Source organism: Mycteria americana, chromosome 3 (assembly GCF_035582795.1).
Source record: "Mycteria americana isolate JAX WOST 10 ecotype Jacksonville Zoo and Gardens chromosome 3, USCA_MyAme_1.0, whole genome shotgun sequence".
Lineage (NCBI taxonomy): Eukaryota > Metazoa > Chordata > Aves > Ciconiiformes > Ciconiidae > Mycteria > Mycteria americana.
The window spans coordinates 41,849,571-41,875,512 of NC_134367.1; the positions used below are offsets into that span (position 1 = coordinate 41,849,571).

The following is a 25,942-nucleotide window of genomic DNA, read 5'->3' on the forward strand; positions in this document are numbered from 1 at the left end:
GCACTAGCCATCAATTCAAAAACTTCAGTTTGTTCCCACCAACGTTTCTAAATAAGAAAGATCTGCTAACAGCAGGAAAGTATCTGGTAAAGAATTTTAACATGTTAAAAGACAAATAAGGTGGAATCAGATGTTCTTATGCTTTAAGTAGAACAATATTAAACACCAGCACAGTGGAAATACCATAAGAAAAATTAACTACTGAGACTTATATATATGTATACTCTCAGAAAAAATAACTCATCTTAATTTCCCCATCCATTAGACTGCAAAACAAATGAACACGTTTTCAAGTTTAAAACAAAAATTCCCTTAAATTCTCAGAAACATTTTATTCAAAGCTAAAATGTAAAACAACTTGAAATCTTCAAAGATGCTGTGAGTAATTAAGGTGGCAGTGTCAACCACTCAGATGTTAGGACGTACCTGAATTCAGGCTGCCTTGCCCACTCTACCCTAATGTGTTCCCCTGTGCATGAACTTACTTTTTTAGTGTTTGTTTTTTATAGCTGTAAAATAGGTCTTTTAAAGTAGCCTTGTGGAAGTTACTATGCTTTTAAAAAGCAAGATGGAAAGCAGAAATTCCACTGGGTGGCATCCAACACACAGTGAACATCAGCAAAGTGCATCCTACTGACCCTTGGTCCAAAGAAAATTTCCACCAACCATAAACCTCCCAGTATTACTGTGCAAAAACAGCTCACTAACACACCTGTGTACTGAAAGTATTCCTGGTTTCTTGCCTTATGAGTGCAAGTAATTGCTTTTGGTCAAAATGCTGAATGTCATGCTTTCAAGTAGAATCCTCACCATGAAACCAGATGTCTTTTTAAAAGGCATTTTAATAGTGGTAGTTTAGCAAAATCCTTGTTCAATAGCTTTGTCTTTTTTAAAGATAGATCAATAAATAGTGCACTTAAAAATACATTAACACTGAAGCATGTTATGCATACAAAACCATAGAAGAACACTGCATCCTCAATATATTTAAAACTCCAGCACATACTCATAAACAGGATTTTGATCAGGTTTTATTTACCTTAAGGTTAACAGACTGGCAATAATTTAACAATGCGGTTGGAAGAACTACAAATTAAAACACTGCTTCCAGACAATTCAAAAAAGATAAATTCCAATTATAACTGGAATACAGTTCAGAAACAGCTGCTTCACATGGTTATGTTGTTCAGTAGACCCCAAAGACAAATTTCCAGTTATCTACAGAGGTAGTTATCCATGGCAGTCAAAGTTCTGATGATATACTTTCATAATACTTTTATAATACTTCCATACTTTCATAATACTTTTGTTTATCAGATATTAAAAAGCATCATAATGTTATGTCAGCAGCATTAAGCATTTGTAGTGTAATATCCAAATCAGTTCTGAATTTCTCCTTGCTTACTTCAACTTTGTATATTGTATTCAGAATGCTTTGTTTACTTTTATAACTTTGTTTTGCAGAAATACAAGCTACTTCATTAAGGGCCCACCTGAAAACTATGTTACATCACCTGAAACCTCAAATATTTAGTGTCAACTGAGCTGTTAAACATACAGACTGACAGCATGCTAGCCAGTGATTAATTTTGTAGGAAGTATACAAAAGGCAATTAATTCAATTATTACCTTCCTTCCCCTCCATTCTCAAAAGCATTTAACAAATATCTCAAAGGCTACTTAATTCACAAGTAAGATCACACAAAATTTCCAAGTACTACACACTGTAGGTCCATAACACTACAACGCTGACATAAACCAGTTCAAAATAACTGTTCAGAGGAGAATGATATATTCCCACACCAGTACTTCTAGGTGACTGTACAGGACAACATGCTAGGATAGAAAAGTACATCTAAAATAAGCTAGTTCTATGAAAACTATTTAGATATTTTTCTACCACTCTACGAATCAATGGCTCCATGGAGGGAATCCACAGAGTATCTTCCAGTAACATGCCATGCCCCAAAAAAAGCATGAGAATCTCCCTTTGTGTTTTGCATCCTATCAATAGCATGGTTAGAGTTGGCAAAAAGACAGGAGAATCAGGTGTGTTTTCACCAGAGCACTCTAGAGTATGAAGCCACATAAATGGCCCCCTAATTACCCTCCTTCCAACTTCTACATAGCTCAGCTTGATAACCTCTTCCTTTATGTACAATATGGAGTTAGGTGTAACACTTCCAAGATGTCCTCATGTAAGGGGAAAAAAGTTATTTTCAAAGTAAGATTAAGATTTAATGAAAATGTCATTTTAAAGTCAAGGTTTTCGCATTCAGTTCCAGTCTAGTAAGAAAGAAGACATTCCAAAATGTGAATTACTCTTGAAAAAAATGCTGTATCATACAGTCTGGAGAAAGGGAAAAATAATCTTGAGGAAAACAACTTTTAATAAAGGCATGAAGACAGATTAAAAGGTAACACTGTTTAATATACCAAATTGTTAAAGGAGAGCTACAAGAAGAAATGCAACTGATTTGCAGAACATAGTTTCACATCCTCCCATCCAAAATTAGGAGAGATACAATTACATTTTAGTGTTGAAAACTCAAAGCCAATTCCCAACCCGACTGTTCTCAAATACCAGTAGCTTCAAATGTTCCCACCAGAAGCCTTCAAACTTCCCCAAACTCCTGCTACAATGAAGAATTATCACTGAGAAGATGCATGAAAGCACAGAAATTAATTTTATGTCAAAGCTTTTAAGCTCAAGTAATACTCACATGCTTTTCCCTCAACTTTTAGAAATTACTCTTTTCAACATACTCACTTACAGATTTCAGTTTCCTGACTGACATGTAGATGCCAGAACACTACAACATACTTCAGACCCAAACTGTCACCAAGCATTTGGGATGTTGCATTTAATTTCAATAGGAGAATGAAATACAGCAAGTGTCTGCTGGAGAGGAAATTCTGAACTACAGGACTCTAGGACTTCTGGCCTGCTATTCCTTTGCAATTATTACAAATCATATACAAGTGAAGATCTTGTGAAGTGACACTGTTCCTCACACATTTCATGGAGCAGTAAACCAAACAGGCATCTGTCGTGGTTTAACCCCAACCTGCAACTAAGCCCCTGTCGTGGTTTAGCCCCAGCCGGCAACTAAGCACCACGCAGCCGCTCGCTCACTCCCCCTCGGAGGGATGGAGGAGAGAATCGGAAGAGCAAAAGTAAGAAAACTCAAGGGTTGAGATAAAAACAGTTTAATAGGTAAAGCAAAAGCCACGCACGCAAGCAAAGCAAAGCAAGGAATTCCTTCACTACTTCCCATGGGCAGGCAGGTGTTCAGCCATCTCCAAGAAAGCAGGGCTCCATCACGCATAACGGTTACTTGGGAAGACAAATGCCATCACTCCAAATGTGCCCCCTTCCTTCTTCTTCCCCAGCTTTATATACTGAGCATGACGTCATGTGGTATGGAATAGCCCTTTGGTCAGTTTGGATCAACTATCCTGGCTGTGTCCCCTCCCAGCTTCTGCACCTGGCAGAGCACAGGAAGCTGAAAAGTCCTTGACTGGTGCAGCAACAACTAAAACATCTCTGTATTATCAACACTGTCTTCAGCACAAATCCAAAACATAGCCCCATACCAGTCACTATAAAGAAAATTAACTCTATCTCAGCTGAAACCAGGACAGCCCCACACAGCTGCTCGCTCACTCCCCCCTGGTGGGATGGGGGAGAGAATCAGAAGAGTAAAAGTGAGAAAACTCGGGGATTGAGATAAAGACAGTTTAATAGGGAAAGCAAAAGCCATGCACACAAGCAAAGCAAAACAAGGAATTCATGCACTCCTTCCCATGGGCAGGCAGGCGTTCAGCCATCTCCAGGAACGCAGCGCTCCATCACGCATGATGGTTACTTGGGAAGACAAACACCATCACTCCAAACGTCTCCCTCTTCCTTCTTCTTCCCAAGCTTTATATGCTGAGCATGACATCATACGGTATGGAATAGCCCTTTGGTCAGTTTGGATCAACTATCCTGGCTGTGTCCCCTCCCAGCTTCTTCTGCACCTGGCAGAGCATGGGAAGCTGAAAAGTCCTTGACTAGTGCAGCAACAACTAAAACATCCCCGTGTTATCAACACTGTCTTCAGCACAAATCCAAACCATAGCCCCATACTAGCTACAAAAAAGAAAATTAACTCTATCCCAGCCAAAAGCAGCACAGGATCTGATATAATTTAGCCAAAGCTACAAAAGTATGTATGGCATATAGAGCGTATAAGGCCTGAAAGCAGTTTCTTTGCTTTACAGAAAGCATAAATATTTGCTTTCTCAGTTCATGGGATTAGCTGCACATAACACACTACAATTTAGAGAGTGCAAGGCAAAAGAAAAGGATAAAGAAATTTTTAAAAAGTGGGGGGGATTATGTGACGTATCAAAGTATACAATTATCATGTTCCAAAAATCCATGAAAAAAAACCACTGGTACCACAGGAATCAAAATATTTCAGTCACTGAACCCGGGTTATACTATGCTTGTCCTGACCGACCACAATTCTCACCTATAGAATAGATTCTAATACACATACGTTCATCACGCAGGCGCTCTGCTCTGCAACCCTGACATCACACCAGTCATCACAGTTACCCTCTCAGTCACGCTCTCCTAAGTTTGCTTCTAGAAAGTTCTTAATAGAAGCTGATTTTTGAAAGACTATCTAAGCTAAAATAGATAGTCACCCACTGGAAAAAACTGTTTTTCCAGCCAATGTTTTGCATGATTCGCATCTTTCAGTCCACCACACCCATTGAATGACACAGCTTTGGAAGAAAGAATAATTTTAAATTGTTGAGCAACTTCTCACTAAAACACACACTTATTTCTTACAAGGGCTGTTGCAACACTACAATCTTAGACACCACATTGAAACACAATTGAAACTAGTCATTTTTCTTGGTTCTAGTTGTAAAAGATGACTGGATAGAAGGAAAAAAAAAAGCTCATTGATAGCTTGAAATTCTCATCTTCTACATACAATAATACAGAGATCTTCATACCACCTCCATTCTGCTCATACTTATTTCGGCCAGGCTCTCCACGTCCTCCTACAGTTATAAAAGCCTTCCTCCTCACTTTCTCACATTCCAGCTATCTCCAACTATTAATGCCTTATGCACGCGCTCGTCTGCTGCTGTGCAATGAAACAGGCTTAGCTACGTTCCCCTTGTATAACCCCAGAAGTTTCTCATTAGACGTTGGAACTTGAAAACATCCTCCCCAGGAGGGACACAGCACACTACAATACACTGAATTCTCTGCAGTCACAGGATTTTTTTCTTGCATTTCTTATTTGAGGAAAATAGTTTAAATTAGTGATTGAATTTATCTGTGAAAACAATAATGTGGCTGAAAACTGATAACTAGTTTTCCTAATAGGAATATTGTAACTTGAGCATACAATACTAACCCAAACATTCTTTTGAGTTAACTAATGTCCTAGCTCTTCATAACAGAAATAAAACTACCTTTTATAAAGCATAAACAGTACTAACCTACCTACCCAAGAAAGAAATAAAAAAATGAAATTCTTCATACTGTCACCAATTGCTCCTGCAAATTTTTTTTATGAGACCGTTAAGATAGTATGTCAATACTGGCAATCAGAAGAAAAATGGCGTTGCTATGCCTTATCAAATCCGTTTCTAACATTCAGATTTTCAGCAACCAGCTCCATGAGAAAAAGGAATCGCACAGGAAGCTTGTTAGAGAAAGTTCCTCCCAGACAGATGTTGTCTTAAATGCTGAACCGGTACCTTCCAAAATCTGTGGTAGCAGCAATATCTCACTATTACCAAAATCCAGATGTAAAAGTTTCTGCTGAAGTCTCTTATTTGGGAGATAAATTATATGGACTTAAGGAATAACCAGGTTTCAGAAGTGATTCATTCTGCAAAGTATTAGCAGTAAAACACACTGCAGTAAAATGATGAGAACCATGCAGAGCGCGCTACTTTTGTCTTGGGCAAATCCACTTTTCAAGGTCTCCTCAATTGTATATTCATCTCATTGCCAGATTGTTGGTAAACTGCTGTTCTACAAGTATAGCACTCCAGTAACCCACTGTGTATCTCAGCAAATAAAAAAATCGTATGTTTTCAAATAGCAAACATTCAGCAACAATATCATGGTTCAAGACACTATAATAGATTTGATGAGAACAAGGAGTTTAAGAGAAATTATATGTTCTGCTTATTAACCAAAATTACCAAAATATAAGTGGGGATCCTCATGCATAATTGTACTACCAGAGTCTAATCATCTGATGTCACTGAAGACATTACGAATTTGTAGTATTGCAATAGAACTGATTGATGTGCCTAGTGGAAAGGCTATGAGGGCTCACCATGATTTCTTTTTGGTGACAAATCACTAACAAGCAAATAGTCAGAAATTCTGAGTAAGTCTCTGAAGTTCCCTATAACTTCAAAATATAAGCAGAATTTTAAATTACTTTAAACCTTGAGTAAGATTGGTTTTGGAAAATTTCTAGGTATGCCCATTAAAGCCAGTCAGAGTCAAAAACAACATAATGCATAAAAGAGGAACTCAAGTAGAATTTAGGTGCATAGATCCAAGAATTCAAACAAGAAAAATCCTACCAGTTCAAGCACCTGAGAACAGGCACATATGCTTCACTGATAGTACTTTCTTTTCACATTAGCCCACAGGTACTTCTATCGCTGCTACACTGAGTAGCTCATCATCTACTTCATACCTAAGCCTAAATAAGATTCATAAAATGAAGATTCCCATGTTTTAGTCACCTGATTCTTCTGATGTTTAAGTTCTGATATTGTTAAACAAGTTCAGAATTAATTTAACTTACATCAACAGCAAAAAAAACCAAAAAAAAACCAAAACACACAGAAAAAATGTCACTAGCATGATTAGTTTTATAAAACACACAGGCAAAAAAAATGGAGCTAACCTTCTATATAACAGTTTAATAAATAGATTAAAAGAATTAGGTTGTAGGCCTGCCTTTGCCTGGGAGGTTCAAAATCCCATTTCCCACATCTCCAGATGCACTGGACTGGGCACAACACTTCACAGACCTACATGAAAGGCTGGAAAGGTCCTGTTCCCCACCTTTATTGTCAAAGTTGTGCTACAGTGCAGAACAACATGCAAGTTGAAGTAGACAGACAGAAGTGGGCAAAACAGAGAATGAAGAAATAAGCCAGAAGCACAACTCTGTAACCCAATGATTCCTGTGTCCCAACCCATGCTCCTAAAATTTTTTTTCTATTTATGCATCTTTTTTCACTAAGAAGTTACTGGATAAAATTCATAAATTGTTTTCTTCCATACTTGGGTATGACTGATTAGATACCATAAAACATTCTATGCATCAAAAGAAGAAAATTATGCATTGAAACCACAAAAGAGTTCTATGAAATTCTCCTTTCACTTTTAAATGCTTTCACTCCTATAAGCAAAATTGCAACTTAACATATCCATACACAATAGTCGTTTGTAAAACTACAAACTCAGACTATCTGAATTTTGACAATGACACCTCTCCAAGATGTAACAGTAATAACAGAGAAGAGTGAGATTCTTTCTGCTACTACAGTGAATGAGCTGGAGGATTTTGCCCAATTCTTGCCTATAAGAAAGTACTTTTGGAAATTAGGAGTTGCAGAGAAAACCTGAAAATGTAAACAAAAAAAATAAATTTTCTGTACAGATGTCCCAAAGGAAGCCATCAACCACTTTTTTCTTAAATCTGAAAAGCAACATCTGAATAAACGTTAATAATGAAAGTAATATTTCAATTACTAGAAAATTTAACTTTACCTTCAGACTCTTTAAGTAGTTGGATAACATACTCGGGTGAAAACGATTTTCTTCAGCAACCTGTTCATCGTATCTTGGTCCTAACATTGTCTTCAAAGGTAAAAATTTCCCTATGAAAGATAATCAAATTTTGCAGTATTTTATGTATACTCATGTATATGTACACTTACAACTTAGCAATTTCAAAGCAACGTGCTGAGCAGATTTAGAGGTTCGCCTTCAATGAAAAATAATCACAAGAAAAGTATCTTTAACAGCTGAACTGGAATATTTTTTAGTTATGAGTTCTCAGAATTCACAAGTAAGTTTAGAAGTTTAAAGGAAATACACGTTAGCTCATCTAAAACAAAGTAATTTAACATATTTAGCTAGCTTTTAGTGTGATTTAAGCTGCGGGGCTACAACGAACAACAAAATAGAGAAAATTTAAACTCAATACAGTTAAAAACATGAAAATAGTATTTAAAATGACAGTTTGCTACCCAACCACGTAAACATCAGCTTTGATTACCTGCAAACATAAAACATGATAAAGTTCACTGCAAAAAAAATGCATTTGGTCATGAACATCTATGCACTACAGATCTTTCTAACGTGCTCCTTAAGGCTTGTTGGAAGCAAGGGAAGCAACATTCTGTGGCAATGTTCAACCTTCCCTCCAAAACACAACACTTACATGTGGTTCAGACATCGGGGAAGTTACAAAACCACAACAAAAACTTGACTGGAATTAGTACTTACTGGACTACATCCATCACTCCCTAGAAACCCAAATTTTTTTTTTAATATTGATTTTATTTTTCATCCGTCACATCCACCGCAAAATATCAGAAATAATCTCATTAGAGATCTCTAGCTCTTTCTTTCTGAATTCCAACAAGCTACAGGCATGCCTTTCCCTCCAAGTGCAGCAGGAACAGGTATTTGAGCAGCACATACTGACCCAACAGCTCTTCCTGCACTTCCAAACAGGCAAGAACTTGGAGCCCAAGTCACTGCCACCACGTCTTCCTGGGAAGCAGCACAACTCCTCCCGTGAGCACCTGGGACCCTGCACTGCAGTTAGTTGTGGAAAATGAATGCAAACTGATAGTAAGAAAGAGACCTGGCATATCTACCCAGCCACACCAAGGTTCATGATACAGGCAGGGAGTAAAACTGGGAGAACCTCAGCATTTCTAAATAGCTATGAAAATATTTAAATTAATTATATCCCAAGACTGATTAAACAAACCCTCCCCCAAGAAAACACAAAAATTTATTGCCCCAGAACTTTCCTCCCCACGCACCTGGTTTTTTTTAATGAAACTGTTTACATGCTGTTAAAAAGACAGCCCTTCTAAAACCAAAGGAAATGCAACCATATAATTGTATGGCACAGAAGAGCAGCAGCAATGTTTTTTTAATGCAGGAAGAACTCCAAATTGGAGCACTAGACATAAATCTTCCAGGAAAAAAACTGCTGCTAGATCCTGATGCTGTCAAATTATTTTTCTAAAATGCTTCTAATAGCAGTTAACCTACCTATTTCAGTGCAAGGGGGGAGGGGGGGGGGGGGGGGGGGGGGAGAAGGGAAGACAGTTCATTCTGTATATGATTATTTCTTTTTTTAAACTTCAGTAACTTTTAAAAAGCTTTTCCTATTTAGAAACACAGATACCCACATGATATTTTGAACTAAGGGAAAACATAACACCTTTTTATACTATTCCTTAAACTGTCTGATGCATCTGTTCAGCTGTTAATGTAGAGTTACAGACACCATCCACTAGTCTTTACACCATATTTAAATGTTCAGTTTCAGATCCTCAAGTGACTCAGCACACCCAGCACTAACCCTAAAAAATTCTTCTAAATTACTCATGAAAATATTGCTTTCTCATCAAGACAGAACATTTCCTCATAATAAAAGAAACAAAATCCTCTTGTTTTCAGCAAAACAAAAACCACATGGAATGAAAAGACACTAAAACACCCATTGTATTCGGCTAGAAATCAAGTTTTGAGAGAGAAGCTCACTAATCTTTGTAAAAATAGAAAAATGCATACCATTTTTACTAAATGAATGCTGCTGAGAGGTTTCTCTACACAATAAATTAAAGTTCATAGAGTTCTCTGTAGCCTTAAATTCTGTCAAAACATCTTATATAGTCTCAAACATTTAACTTCTAGGAAAGAGACATTATAAACCACAGAAGACAGATAGTTATGGAAACTGAGAAGTTTTACACAACTTGTTAGCTCAGGTTTTATTTTAATCAGCAACATGAGAAACGCCCTCACTGTTACACTTGTCTGAGACCATTCCACACTTGACAGCTAAAAGGAAAGCTATTCACTCATATAGTCTACATACACATTAAACGGTAATAAATTTATAGTAACTTCAACTTCAACTTATTTGACTGCTAGAAAGACTCCTAACTTCACTTTACTTTCCTTTGCCTTTTCATTCCACCAGTTATACATCCTACTCCCTGATCACAGCTGTTGGGTTGGCTACCTCCCCTTCGTTTCCTCATTTCTTGATCTACCTACTTTAATTTTCTAGCTTGTGTTCCTCGTCACCTTCAACACTATCAGTCAGCCTCTCTCACTCACTATTAACCCCTCCACATTAACTTATAATCTTCCTCTGTACAGACTGATTATGCAAATCCTAGTTTTGCATTATCTTAATGCAAAAATCTATCATCACCATAAGTTTTGCAAAACACCAAGCACGTTTGAAAGTTTTTTAACTTTGCCACTTGCCACTCCCATCCTAATACATCCACTCACCCATTACAGAACATGAAGAATTTAACTAAACTTTTTTTAGCCAAGGCATTCAATTAAGAAAAGGAGCTGCACTGACAAAAGAGTCAATGGATACATAAGAAAACTACCATCTTTTACGAGATGCTGGGAAAAGAGAATAGAGTTGAAAAACAGGAGGTTAAGATTGTTTCCTGTAGCATCTGATTAGAGACTGTACAATTGTACTGAAGACTCTCCTGTTCTCCATCTGCTAGAACAGAGAACAAACATGTTCATTCTCTTCTCGGTAGCAGACCTTGATTTAGCACTTGATTTTCACTCTGATTTCCTTCTGAGCAACCATAATACATTCCTGTTCATCACCAGGAAAACACAGACAAAGTAGTCTAGTCAGCATCCCCTGCAGCATTTGAACACTTTTACACAGCTGTGAAAGTGATGAGTATTTTAATAGAGCCCATTTACTATCACTTCCACAGATCAAACACAGATCTTTGGAAGTATTTAGGTGCCCAACTTCTACAAATTGCAGTTTGGCAGTATCATTGAGAGACAGAGCTTATACGGCAGCAAACAAGCTGCCTGCTAAGGTCAGAAGAGAGCAGTGAATGCATGTAATGGGTTCCAATTTAGGGAAATTTTGTAACCAGATTATGAAAACAATGGCTCTGGGTTTTTTGGGGGGTGGGGTTTTTTCTTTGTTTGTTTTGTTTGTTTTGTGTGTGTGTGTGTGTGTTTTAAATAAATTACATTTCTCTGCAATACAATCTCACATTTCTCTGCAATACAATCTCACATTATTCCTCTGCAGTAAGCACTATCTTCCTAATTTACATTCTTGTGCTTTTCTAAATTGTGAGTGCTACACATGTATTAAAGATCTCGAATACAATCTCATATTGTGTTCCTCTTGTAAGAGAAAACCAAATTTCCCTACCTGGCAAATTTGCTATTTAATCTTTGTACAGAAGCTTGAAAATCCTCCTTCCCTGTGTACATATAAGCCCCTTCCAAGCAAGCATCATTAAGCTACAGAAAATCTAAGCTTTAATTCTAAGACAGATTTCTAACCTTTCTGAGTAACATGGGCAAGTATAAATGAGCGATTAGCTACAATCTTTGCTACCGTTCTGCCCTACATCTTATGCTAAAGAAGTGCTGTAGTAAAAACTGATTGCAACTCAACTTACGCCTCCATGCATAAGCATTTGAAAATTAAATAACCAATTCTTTATGTTGAACTAGATGATCTGACAGTAACAAGGTGATATTTTACATGGATGTCAAAGCACTCCAAGTCATTAGTGCATCTAAACTAAATTATGATAATAATTGTAACTCCTCAATGGAATTTTCAAATTAACTTCAAAATGTTACTGGAACCTTGACACTTGATGATTACCTACTTCCACAATTAAGTTCAAATTTGTCAAAAAGTTTTGGAAAGCAGATATTAAAAACCATTTTCCAAATTAGTTACCCGTAAAACAGATGGTATTTCTTTAGGTTGAAACATAGGTAAAAATTCTAAAAACATGAGTCCAGTATGTCAGAGCATACACATCAAGAAGATAAATCTGAGAGAAATCAAAGTGAACAATATAAGACTTCAAATTTCGTACATATACATGCTCAAATTTTGGCACATTTTTTATCTTTTCTTAAAACTTTCATTCCAGAGCATACCAGTGAAAAACCTACCCTTAATTTAGACTAATTTTCCGTGACATGAAGCTATCAACTCAATACATGACAATAGCCACTAATTATTTATGACCATGGTATGTTTAGATTGAGCATTGATTAGGAAGGCTAGACTGTGTAAAGTGACTAAGGTTAAGAAAGGGAAATCTGAATAAGATGAAATAGTAAAATCTGCAATTAAAAAAAAAAAATAAACACCACCATAAAAAGTAACAGTCTTCTGTTTCAAGAACAACTATGCTGGGTCAAAGTATCCATTTCACCTAGTCTCTTATCACCAAAACAGGTCAATAAGACATGCCTAGGAAAGAATGTAAAATGATGACAATGACAGTCCTTCATCAGATCATTCTCCCCAACTACAAGCTATAGCTCAGCAACTTCCTGAACTAGAGGCGTTACTCTTCTATTTAAGGTGTTATCTCTACAACCGTATGTAATATGGATGTTTTTAATAATATCTCACTGTTCTGCATGCTGCATGTATGTCTAGAACAGGATTAACTAATATGAATCAATAGGAGGAGACTGAAAGACACTGTTGAGACACTTCTTATGTCTTTTCTTCAATATCTTGCTAGCACTTTCCATGGCAAAACCAAAACGGACTGGGTTTTCAGTGGTTATAAAAAGTAGGTACCTGCAGAGATGGCGATGCCAAGGCAGTAAGGCTGAAGCAACCCAATCACTTAAGATCTAAGAGTTCAGAGAAAGCTCTTTTCATCAAGTATATGACTGAGGTGCTACCACAATGCAATAAATGTGAAAATGTGCCATTCTGAAGAACTTCTGTACCATAAAACCAGAAAGTGGCAGAAAAACACCAACTTAAAGAAGTAAACTGGAAAATAACGGGAGACCTAGATCAATTCACGTCATTCAGGATGAAGGGTCCTGTAAACCTGAATGAACTCAATCACACCAACAGAAGAGCTCCAGGCCTCATTAGCACTTGTATTTGAGGTCACTTAGAAATTCTAGATGCCACAACCATAAGACAAGAGGGTCATGACCAAACACTTGATGAATATTAGCCCACAGAAGCCAGACAAACCTTGCTCAGCAATATTACTGTTACACTATCAGATGGGAATAAAGTCATGCACAGATGCCTAGAAATTTGATTGAAATGCTAATTAAAACTAGAATATAACACACCTGGGAGACAGTACCAACATCAATAAACTTTAAAAATTATCTCTCAATAAAACTGTTAGATGTCTTTGAATGTAAAATAGCAAAAAAGGAGAGAAGACTGATGGTGTACTATGACTTCTGGTAAGTTGTACACACTAAAAAAATAAAAATCAGGTAAACTAATATAAGAATACATTACAATAAAGCAGCCAAAGAAATGAACCAAGCACTTTCCTTTTTCTTTTGTGCAGTAACTTCTTATGCATGATCGCACCAAATGGAAAAGAATTACCTTGCAGTTACTGAATAAACAAACACACAAGCAGTGATGGCACAGCAGATGACATGCTGATGACCTGCATTCTTGCTTACTCTGTGTTGCTATTTTTGAGAAGCCACGGCTTCAAAGACAGACAAACAAGAGCAACAACTTCTAGTGTTCAAGAACTTGCCGAGAAGAAAAACAAAGAATAAAGAGTCATGAGTCTATTTTTGTCATGGTCAAAGGCTAAAAACCTAGGCTATCAAGTCTCTTATTAGATACAAAGCAATGCATTTGTCAACAATCAGGAAAAAGAGATAGTGGAGATGAGCAATACGACAATGCTCTTATTTAATTAAGTCAAGTTCAGAGAAACATAAGGAACTTGTTGGAAACCAGTAACCCACAAAAAGAACAACTGAAATTAAATACTGATAAATGCCAATTAATGCATACTGATGGGAAGATTAAGCCTACTGAGATGTCTCACCAGGTTCTGAATAAACCTGTAAACAGTCATCAGTGTCTTCAGTTCCACAACCAACTGCTGTCAAAAAACATAAGATGATGATGTGGAAACGTGGGATAGAAAACACAGGAGTTGTAACTATTAAGCAAGTCATGGCACAGTGCCATCTAGAATAGCACGCTCAGTAGCAAGTGCTATGTTTTGAAAAAATACCTTTAAATTATCACAGATAGGAAGATGAAGGAGCGAAAACTAGAAAATATTGTGGAAAAAAACCCTGGGGGTTGGAATTGCTTACCTGATAAAGGAAAGAAGAACTTGAGAAAACTGAAAAGAGCAAAGTTTGTTTACCCTATCTCATACCAGGCAGCAGGGGAAACATTCACCTGAAGTCAGTATGGTAGTTAACTCACAATCAAAAAATGTGTGTTTACACGATACCTAATTCACTGCCACTAGATGCCAGCAAGACTAGATACCTAGCAATAATCAAGACAGACAGCGTGTTACAGGTAAGAACATCCAAGATGACGGCAATTGCTGACAAAACCTGAAATACACATGAAACTTTGGAGTACAGCACTTAAACTCATCCTCCAGCTAAACAGCTTAGGGACACACCAGTGACTGACAGGTTACTGTCAGTCGGCCCAGTAACAGTCAACACTGATAAACATCAGAGCCTTCAGAAAAAAAAAAAAAAACAACAACACCAAACAAACAAGGAAGAGGCTGCACAGGGGACTGGTCAGGGCTGAGGTATGCTCCAGCACGGCAGCTTCTGCACGCCCGGCTGCCATCTCTCTCATCAGACGTGACGGACGGGAAAAGTTTTAGTGCTAAACTTAAACAGTGTGAAGGAAGAACCCAGCATTAATGCTCCCATGGGCAGGAGTGGGCCTGTCTCCCTGCAAGGGAGCCGAGGCGAATCGGTTTCAGGGGCTGCCTTAGCCAAAGGGAGGGCGAGCCCCCGCGCTGAAGGCAAAGCCCTGCTGCGGGCTGGGCTTCAGGGAAAACAACCGCCCTGCGGGAAGTCAGCTCCGGGACAACCACCGGCCCGGGGAGCTCAGGGAGGAACGGCCGCCCGGCGACCCCGCACCAGCACAGCCGCGGCCCCGGGACAAAGAGCCTCGGCCGAGCCGGAGGGCGAGGGGCCGCGGTGGCCCCAGGGAGGCCCCCGCCCGCCCCGCGGCGCTGAGGCGGAGCGGGGGGTGGGGGGCCGGGACCGGCGGGCAGGGGAGCGCAGCGGAGGGGAGGGGGCCGTCCCCGCTGCCGCCACACAGCCGCCCCGGGGCGGGGCGGGGCAGGGCCGGACCGGGCCGGGCCGGGCGCTCACCTGCCACGGGCTGCCCCCTCCTGGGGCAGTGGAGCCAGCGCGGCGGGATCTTGTTGTAGGACATGGCGGGGCCCGGGCGGCCGCCGCCGCTGCCCGCCCGCGGGGGGGGGAGGGGAGCGGAGGAGGGGGCGCGGGGTGCGGGGCGGGCGCGGCCCCGGGGCGCTCAGCGGCGCCGGCGGCCCCTCGCCCGCGGCGCCTTCATTCAGACCCAGCTCCGCCTCAGCCGCCGCTAGCCCACAGTGCACCGCGGCGGCCGCCGCCGCTTCCGCTTCCGGGTCGGAACCCGAGGCTCGCAGCTTCGGGGGCGGGCTGCCTGTCCTGTGGGCGCCGGGCCCCGCGGCCCAGGGGCTGCCCCGGCGAGCGGCGGGGAGGGCCGCTGGCGGCTCGGCGCCGGCCGGGGCCTTCGGGAGGGGGTGAGGGTAGCGGGGAAAGGGCGCCGCGGCAAGGCGCGGGCCGCGGGACCCGTCACGCCTTGCGGGGTAGAGGGAAAGGGGGGGAGAGCGAAGGAGCGCTTCGCTGTGCCGCTGCCGGGCTGTGCAGCTACGCGAGCCCGAGGTGTTGGCTGAGCTTTGTTTCCCTCGTCTCCGAAAAAGGCATACTGGGGCGGGAAAAGATTCCCAGTGAAAAGCGAGGAGGGCTTTTCACTCGAAGAGGGCGGCCGAAACCAGGGCTCCTCAGCCTGGAAAGGAGGCGGCCTGGGAGGAGAGGTGGTCACAAACTGCCACGGGCTCCTGCGAGTGAGGGCTGTGGGGCCAGGAATAATAAAGTAGCAGGAGCTCGCTTGGAAGCAGGTGGAGGGATCACTTGTGCTGCCGGAGCCGGAGCTGCGGGACTCGCTGGAAAAGGCTGTTGCACATGTGAAGGGTTTACGTGGGCTTCGGGGGAGGCTGGGCAGGTACTTGAAAGAGAAAGTAATTGAAAGGTACTAAAGTAGCAGGCTACGTCAGCCTCGGGAAACGTCCTGAGCTGAAAATAGCTGGAGGCTTGGACAGACGTGCTTGCCCTGCTTTTGATTCTCCCTGGATGTTCCCTTATAGCTGGGACTGGAGGTGGAAATAGATGGGTCCTTGCTCCACCTGTTCTAGTCTGCACGTAATGGGTTTGCCAGTGTAGCAGAGATGCCTCTGCACTGGGCCTTCTCTTTCTTTTGTAAAAAGGCGTGGCCAGAAAGATTAGGCTTGCAGATAGGTTCACGTAACAAAAACTGTGTTTCTATACAGAATCCCAGTGAAAATCTCCGTGGGCTTAAAGTGGTCTGCTTATGTGGACTCAGTTGCTTATGTGGACGCAGTGTTTGCCTATGTGAAAGGAATATTTAAGGTGTTGGTGTGGTTTAACTCCAGTAGGCAGCTAAGCCCCATGCAGCCACTTGCTCGCTCGCTCCCCCCTGCAGCGGGACAGGGGAGAAAGGGGAATCAGAAGGGTAAAAGTGAGAAAACTCGTGTGTTGAGATAAAGATAAGGAAAAATAAGGAATCCATTCACTGCTTCCCATTGGCAGGCAGGTGTTTAGCCATTTCCAGAAAAGTAGGGCTTCATCCCTCACAATGGTTACTTGGGAAGAAAAAAGCCGTAACTCCAAATGTCCCTCCCTTCCTCCTCCTTCTCCCAGTTTTCATTGCTGAGCATGATGTCATGCGGTATGGAATATCCCTTTGGTCAGCTGGGGTCAGCTGTCCCAGCTGTGTCCCCTCCCAACTTGTGCACCCCCAGCCTACTCGCTGGTGGGGCGGTGTGAGAAGCAGAAAAAGTCTTGATGCTGTTCAAGCACTGCTCAGCAGTAGCTAAAATATCCCTGTGTTATCAGTCAGCACTGTTTTGGTCACAAATCTAAAATGCAGCACCCTATGAGCTACAATGAAGAAAATTAACTATCCCAGCCAAAACCAGTACAGGTGGCTTCAGTGAAGCATTAGGAAACAATAGCAACAGATTATTTTAATTTTTTTAGGTTATTTTCCAGTTACTTACATTTCAGTACTGTTCTGTCTGGACTTTCTGTTTTTCCATAAGCCAGGTGTGCTGCCTTTGCAAATCAGTAGGTGCAACAGCTTGCAGAACTAACCACTGTTGTATGTACAGATAAAATAGGAAGCCCTTAGGTTCTGTGAACACATCAAAACAATGGAAATAATTTGATCTGTCTAGAATTTATGACAAACTTCATTAAACAGTGACTGTTTCCTGCTGCATTTTATCACTCTAGGTTTTATTAGACATAGTTTCTTCCCTAGAATATCCTTTCATAGTAATAGAATAGTCAGTTAAGTAGTTTGCATATCTGAGTCATTAGGTTTTTGTACTACATTAGAAGTTTCTGAATTTTGTCCTCTAAGGCTTTTGTCATCATCAGGTATTAATCTTCTCATTCTAGCTAAAAGTAAAAGTCTTGCTACAGCAAAAGACTGTATTATTTTCCCTAGCTATTAAATACACTTCCATTAAAACATTATTCTATGATGTTTGAAATAAGGTGCTGATTTTTCCTTTATAGAACAAACAGGCAACAGTCAGACAGCAGGTGGTGCTGAAGACCAGCCAAAAAAGAAAGTGAAACTTGAGTGCAAGGAGTGTTCAGAAAGAGCAAGAAGGAAAGAACAACTGCAAGATTCTCAGTTTCTGATTTCAGTAAATTCGGAGCAACATACAGTAATGCCAGCAGTATGGCAAAATTAGGAATGAAACCATTTGCAGAGGTGAAGAATAGTACAAAAATATGTCATGAATGAGCAATAATCTCTGTTCTTGTCATCTAACTTTAAGATTCTGGTATGCTTTTAAAACAGACTTAACAGCTACAGAGCAAAAGTACCATGTAAAGATATATAGTTAAACTGGGAGGATATGTAAATCTGATTTATTTAGCAATGCACAAGGCAAATAAAATATTTTAAATTTGAAATATAAGGTGGGGAGTTAAAATGAAGCATACAGCCAAAATGAGCTTAGCCAGGCATCATCCATACCTTAGCCTTTTGGTGGTTCTGGGGTTTGCTGAGCGGAGTTGAGGAAGTCCCTCTGGCAAACCAGTGTAATGCCAGTAGCCATTCAGCAGAGCACCTTCACCACACTGGAGGGCTTTTCCTGAGTTGTGACACTTAGGTCTGTTTGCCACATACCATCTTGCTCCACATCAGGTGCCCAAAATGATGACACTTTGAAACCAGTTGTTGAATGAGAAAGGAGGAAGCAGGTTGTTCCTTTTTTTTTTTTTTTCCCCCAGCAAAACAGTGTCACAGCTGCTGTTGAGCAAGATGAGTGGTGTTCTGTTGATCAGTTGATGGTGACATGGGAATAGTGGTTTTCACCTAGATTTTAAGAGCAAATATGCTATAAATATGACATTAAGAGGTGGAATATAGGACAGGGAATATAGAAGCAGGGAATAATCCCTGTTGCTGTCATTATTGTTCAGAATATTCTTTAGGGAATTTTACATGGGGAAAATTCCATCACCCAAAAGACCAGTATTCTCCACCAGAGTAATAGACTATTCACGTGTTTGAGAACGTGTTGCTGCAATGCCTCCCACAGGTACAACGCAGATTTCAAGTGACTCTGTTTACTCTTAACTTGCTCTAGTGCTGCCTTGGTGAGGCGTCCTTGTGATCTGGAGAACTTGGTCATTTACAGCTGATGTTACGTGTTGTGCATATGTAGTTTACACTAGACTTTGCCATGTTAGACGCTTTGAAACAATTTATGCAGCCATAGGATGATGTTTGTGTGTGGCATCAAACAGTCTTTGTGAACGGACATACTTTCCTGCTTGACGTTGTGACATTAAGATGACTTGTTCCTGATGTACCAGCAGAGGGTACTACCGAGTGCCGAGATTCTTCGTGTGACTTCCAAAAGCCAACACTTACTGCGTTTGAACAGGGAACACGTAGGCGGCCGTAGTGGTTGTCTGAAGGATTGCTTTGAGAAAGCAACTGCAAGTGTTCTAATAGTCTATGAGATAACATTCCCTCTTTTCTGTGTATCGATGCTCTTTTATCTAGAGGCATTTAGATGCCTGTTTTCTTACTCAGGTTTCTGCTCACCAGTTTAAATCCTATTCCTGGCAGAGCAGACACTACGATCAAGAAGTCATTTTCCCAGGATGCGGATCATCCTCTGTGCCATGGGTATGTTGATTTCTTTGGCTTCAGCTCAGCTGCATTGTTTCAGGTAATGGAGAGCTGCATTTGTATGCTCCCTTGACTTAAAACCGTAAAAAAACCCACACACCAAACCTCCCACGCACACTTGAACTTTTTCCTAATTACAAACTGATCATTTATTCAAATTGTTGCTGATGAATAATCTTACACTGTTAATGTCATATATTAATATTGTAAGTAGCTAGATAATTTAAGTTACTTGTTCTACGCAAAGTGGATAAATTAGCTGTTTTGCCTGAAGGAAGAACACATGGTGTTGCCCTTTTCTGTATTGATATAGGTTAACAACCCTATTACTGTTCTGTTTCAGTATAACATTATTTTCCATGTGTTCATAAAGTAATAATGAATGTAGTAAGAAAATAAAAGCATCCCTCAGGATGTTCTATGAAACAGACATTTCTGACTCTATCTAGTAAATACATTTTCTTAAAAAACCAAAGATCAAACAGATTATTTGCTAAACTAAGACTGCAACAGGATTTATTTAAGTGAAAGTAATTGTGAAAGCAGCTAACTGTATGCAAACATGATTCATACAGTATTATTTTTCCACTTCATGGTATAGATGTTCACCTGGAAAGAAACTTGATGCCATAAACTTGTAAGTTATCATATATGGAACATAGTAAAATATATTTTTATTTTTTTATTTACTGATTCAATTAATTCATTCCTTGCTTATTGGTTTTAATGTTCATGGCAAACTGACTGACGACAAAATGGATGACTAGTACAATGTTCCTTTATGACTTATTTACTTTCAGCATGCATGAAGTTTTTGTGGAGAGGGGTGAATACTGTCTAAATCTGAATAAATATTGTAACTTGTTTGTTACTGTAGTCATATTTTATGCCAATAGTACTTAGATTCTAATAGTATCAGAAGCAAAAAAAAAAAAACCAAACTAAAAACCTGTACAATGAAAACATACTTTTAGATTTAAGTGAAAGTTAATGTTATGGTTGCTTATGGTTAAGTTCCCTAATACATACGTAGGCTTCTACATTTAAAAATGCTGAGTATGCACTGACTCTTTTAAAAATCAAAAGAAAATGCTAGGAGCTCAACATTTTTTAATGCATGCCTATTTGTTTGTTGTCAACTAGGAAGCTAACTTCTGAGACAAAATATTTTTCTGGGTTTGAAAATGAAAATAAGATTTAAAAAGAAAGTTATTTTATTCCTTATATATACACAATACGAAAAAGGGATGTTGAAACAAAGTTTTGAGTGCTGCAACATATTTGAGAAAATAAAATGTCATTTACAGTGTTCTTCCTATAGAGAGCTTTGAGAGGAAGTCAGCAGCAAAGTTACCAGTCGTTAGTCTTCAAGACATTAGGGGGCACCACGACCTCACAGACTTAAAATGATACAAGTTAAAGTACAGTTACTTTTCCTGTCCAAAGTAAACAGGAAACAGCATAAAATAGCAAAATCAACTCCTGGAGTGATTCCCTAGTGCGAGAGTATGATACAGTTCTTAATAAAATTTCCAACAGAAGACAACCCAGACATTTAGTAGAATATAGACTACACCCTCCTTTCTGTACAAGTAATAAAACTAACAGACTAATGGATGCAATATAAGCAGCTTGCTTTCGAGTCTTTATTTAAATCTTACATTTTCCTTCAGGTTTTCATTCTGGGAATACGACATTTTCAGCTCAAGCCTCTAAGGTATTACAGGTTAGTTCAACCTGTAGAGTAAATCTCCGTATAGGCAGGGAGCACGCAGGGAGCTTGGGATGGAGCTGCTTTAAATCCAGGTCCCTGAATTGGGTATCATGCTTGGGGTGGTCACCATAAGCTATCCAACTACACCACCAGACATGCGTATGCTGTAATGATGACCTGTAAATCTCACACCACTACAGGGGACATTAACAGTCTTAGCTCTGACATGCAGACATGGCAGATAATTTACTTAGGAGGTGATTTACTTAGGAGATCTATCTGGAAAGGAATTGGAAAGACGTCTGTCTGTCCAGAGGGTTGCTGTTCTTCAAGAGGGATGATAGCTGTGCCTTCAGGCACTGACTTGCAGGCCTGAAAAACAAGATGCCTTGCTGTTGTTCCTCTGCAGCTGAAATGATGGTGTGCTTGATGTAACAGAGATACGCAGCTGGACAACAGGCTTATAAGGGAGGTGCCTGTCATTCCTGGAGGACTAACACTGGTCTCCCTAGAGTTCTTATGGTTTGACTTAGACACCTGAGGCCTTATTCGCATCAGCTGTGAAGGATGATCTTCAGTGAAAATCTACACTGTAAAAAATACCCAGCTGTAACGTTTAAGTCTATTTAACATTATGGTCTACTGCATAAAATGAAATCGTATGGTAGTAGTGTGCTTTGAGTATGGATAAAGTAATCAACCAACTAAAATTTCACAATGGAAGATGACTAGCAGTAGGGAAAAGTATGACATAATATATGAGACACTCATCTAATTTACGTAAGCGGAAAGCATGACTCACAGTCTTTGGAGCTGGGCTAGGGAGTGACTGGATTCCACAAAGTAAAACAGCATTCTGTTGCTACACTTTCTACTTTCTCTACTGTCTTATGGACACCTTAGTAAAAATCTTGCCCTGAATGGAGGCTGTGGTTAAAACTAATGCAGTAACTGAGGTTCTGGTTAGTGCAGGAGGCAGACTAGGGTAGTCAGTAGCTGCTACAGGGTTATCATGCCTCTACAGCCTGAAATAGCCAAGAGTGTTTCAGTGTTTCAGCCTACAAACCTGCATACATGATGATCAAGTTCTGCGTTGCTATACTGGCAGAAATCTTTTTCTCGTGATCAGTCACACAAAGAAAAGATTATTACCCATAGGCGCTCTCTCAGACCTTCTGCATCATAAGTTCATGCCTATAGATATGTATACTATAATATACGCAAATATAAAGCCTGTGAAGAGTAATATGTGTATAAGCTATAATATAGTACCTGAGAAAATACATACAGACCTGTTTTTATTTATGTGGCTGTATTATACAAAATATGCGTAACATAGTCTACAGATACAGATGAAGACCACAGTCTCTCTCTTGAGGTGTTTGCAGTCCTGAAAATACCCCAAGAAACTGGCCAAAGGCAAAGGAAAGGAATATAGAGTAAAGCAAAGTGATCAGCCTGGCAGCCATACAGGCTTTTTAAAAATCAAATCTGAATATATATTTATATTGTATACAAATTAAATTATGGTAAAATATATGTATGCATATATATATATAAAATCAGATGCTCAAACGTTGCCCTTGTGAGGTTAGTTTTGCTTTCTGTCAGTATGCATTGTGGAACAAGCTTTACAAGAACACGTGCTACTCTTTCCTGGAAAAGCTTCACTCAAAAGGAAGTAGAGAGCAAGAAGAATGTCCTAGCATATACATCTGCAGCATCGCTGATCTAGGGAACCTTAAGAACAAGCTGGCAAATGTCATTTTAGACAATGACGTTGTATAGGTTGTAAATGCATTTCTTCCAAGCATTCCTTAGAGAAAGGAAAATTTTTTTTTTTCATTTGAAGTATGTTTGTCATTCCCTAGAAATACTCTTTTTCACATTCTCAGCACTTCAGGCTTTATAGCACAGTGACAACTTACAATGGACATTATGGAATAGACTGCCTCAGAGAACGTAATGCCCATGGTCCGTTCCTGTTGATACAGTTACAGTTGAAGTCCATGCCACTTCTTTCCACTGCTGGCTTTACCTGCCATAACTAGGTTAAGATTAACGCAAATAAAGCTATTATCCTTGTACTCAAACCTTTGCTCGGTATAGGTATGAAACCGTCCTTGTCCAGATGGCCTTTTAGGGAGTTATTCAGCAAGATTAAGGTCCTTGAGAAAGGGAAGGAGGTATGAAGATGACTCTGTACTTGCTTGAAATGTATTTCCCGGATCTCTGAGGTTCACACTGTGTTCCAGTAGTTTGAAGTTTTGGGGTTTGGCTAACAATCTTTACTCACTGAAAGGGTGCAGGCTGTTACTGGAAAATGTTAAAGCTTCTTCAGAAAAGTCACTTTGTGAATTCCCATATCTACCTCTGCTCTACAGAAACTGCTTTTCAAAAATCCCTTTGGGGAGAAAAATCTCCACATATCTTTCCACGTACTGGGAGTCAGATCTGCTAAAATGAGTTTAGTATTGTATTTTTTACTGTAATTGGATGTTTTGCCAGAGACCAGCTATGTGACACATTGTAAGCTTTCTACACTTTAGTGAAAGACTTTTATCAGTTTCAGCGAACTGTGACTCAGGCCCTACCTATGCACGTTCTCTAACATGGAGAATTAGAAAAACGTGCCAGCAAACATTGGTACACAACAGCAGAGAGTCATGAATAGAACTGAAGTGATTTATTAAATGTAAATTATTGAATGATGACAAAGAGATAGAGAGTCTCAAGTGAGTATAAATAGTATGGACACGATCCTGGTTATACACAAGGGCATGCTGGTTTAAAATAGGAAGCCTATTTTGATTGTTTGTATCTTAGATGCAAAGTTTGATTACCACAGAGGGAAGAGGTAGAATGAAAAGACAAGGCATTTTGTCCTGAAACAAAACCCACTTAATTATTTTCTGTTCTTCTCTACACTGCAGTTTGTACCAGCTTCAAAACAGGTAGAGCTGTTGCTAGGTAATCTTTTTTACCCACTCAATAGCTGAAGTTTCAGCCACACAGAAAAGAGTTTTTATATATCTAACTGCATAAAATTAAAATCTAAGGCACTGCTTAATGACTGCTTCCAGTGCAACCCTGCTTCTAGCTATGGGCCTCTTTCCTGGGAGCAACCCAACTACCAGCACAAGCAACGCGCTTCCGTAGGCTGTAGGTCAACATGATTTGAGTGGGAGCAGCTGCAAGCCCTCCCGAGCACTTTCCTTATCTCAGCTGTGAGCATCAGGCTTGCACACCCTTTCTCCTCCACATCGATTCCTCCCTCTTGCTGAGCAACTGTCTGTGCTTTCATGCAGTGAAACAAGGGAGGGAATCAATGCAGCTGAAAAGCAAACCACTGCCACCTCCCCTCTTTGCTGGGCTCAGCTGGGTCGAGTTCCTGCCCTGGTTCATTTTGTGGCTGCATAAGCAGTATGGATAAACTCAGGGGGAAATGCAGTGGATGGTCAGGAAACAAGCGGGCAGGGCTGGGGCAGGAGAGGAGCTGCTCAGGCCGCCTTAACACGTGCCTGGCATTGCCGCCAAATATCAAAACATGGTCTCAGTTTCTCTTAGATTTGTGATCTACCAAGGATCTGAAGAAAATTTGGGTCAACTTAACATGTGAAGCTGAACTATTAAAAGTACACAACTGATAATATTAATCCAGATCTTGAAACAAACATTTCACTCATACTTTAATAGAAAAATTGTGTGGGAATTTTATTGCTGTATCTTTTAAGATTTTCGACGTGGAAAAGGCCAAGACAAAGTTAAACTCAGGACAGCTCTCAGATAAACCATAGTCAGCGAACTACACTTACATCCACCGTTGTTCCTGATCTAGCTATGTTCTTTTCCTTCTGTTACTGACACCCACTGTCACCATAAAGTTTTTTTACCTTTGGACGGCAAAACCACACATACAAAAATTGGCAATTTCTTCCTCTTTTTTATGGGGTGTGGGCTGCAAAGGATGGTTCAATTACATTCATCATCTGTTTAATGTTACATATTATTTTCTTCAACATGAACTATGGCATCCAAAAGCATGATAAATAAATGTGTATCCAGTTTCGACAGTATTAATCACCTCAGAGATAAAGTAGTTTCTGTCATTGAAGGAGATAGTGGCTGCAGTGAGTGTTTGCCAGCCCCGCGGACCCACCCTGGCAGATCTATGGCAATCCAGGCAATCTAACACCTGACCTATTTATCCTTTCTTCTAGAGAAGCAACCTAGAGCCATGCTTGCAGATCTCACTGTGGGATCTCTGATCCTTTTCTGCCCTAGGGACATGCCACCTCTGCAGTGACTCACAAAAACGCTCTTCTGCAGTGAGAATTCACTTTCAACAATGCCTGGTACTGAGTAGGTTTCCAAAATACAACAAGTATTTCAGCCTACTAGCACGCTGGCTGTGCCAACGTGATGTATGCACAAAGTATATTTGTTGATTTACATTGTTAGAGGTAGTTTAAAACAGCAGTGCTACCTAGAAAAACAAGCTACTAACCATGGACTGCTGGGAATGGAAAGAAGGGCTCAGTTGTGGCATTCCCCAAGGGAAATAATAAGAAATGAAAAGGAATCAGAAGAAAAAATCCTAATAAATAAA

The 25,942-nt window shown here is 40.1% G+C and overlaps 1 protein-coding gene across 3 annotated transcripts in view; it reads right to left on the reverse strand.

The window, feature by feature from the left end:
* RNGTT (RNA guanylyltransferase and 5'-phosphatase) overlaps positions 1 to 15,716 on the reverse strand; it is a 197,062-nt gene extending 181,346 nt beyond the window's left edge. For 2 of the 3 annotated variants that reach the window (XR_012775201.1, XM_075498347.1), the window contains exons 1-2: positions 15,488 to 15,716; positions 7,820 to 7,929 (exon numbers count right to left, since the gene is read on the reverse strand). Coding sequence is in view for 2 of the 3 variants with exons in the window: in XM_075498347.1 (XP_075354462.1) it covers positions 7,820 to 7,929; positions 15,488 to 15,551 (174 nt within the window). In the remaining variant the exon portion in view is untranslated. Of the gene's footprint in view, positions 1 to 7,819; positions 7,930 to 8,937; positions 8,959 to 15,487 lie in introns of those variants that run through there. The other variant, XM_075498348.1, reaches the window with a different exon arrangement.
* Between the last annotated feature and the right edge of the window lie 10,226 nt (positions 15,717 to 25,942).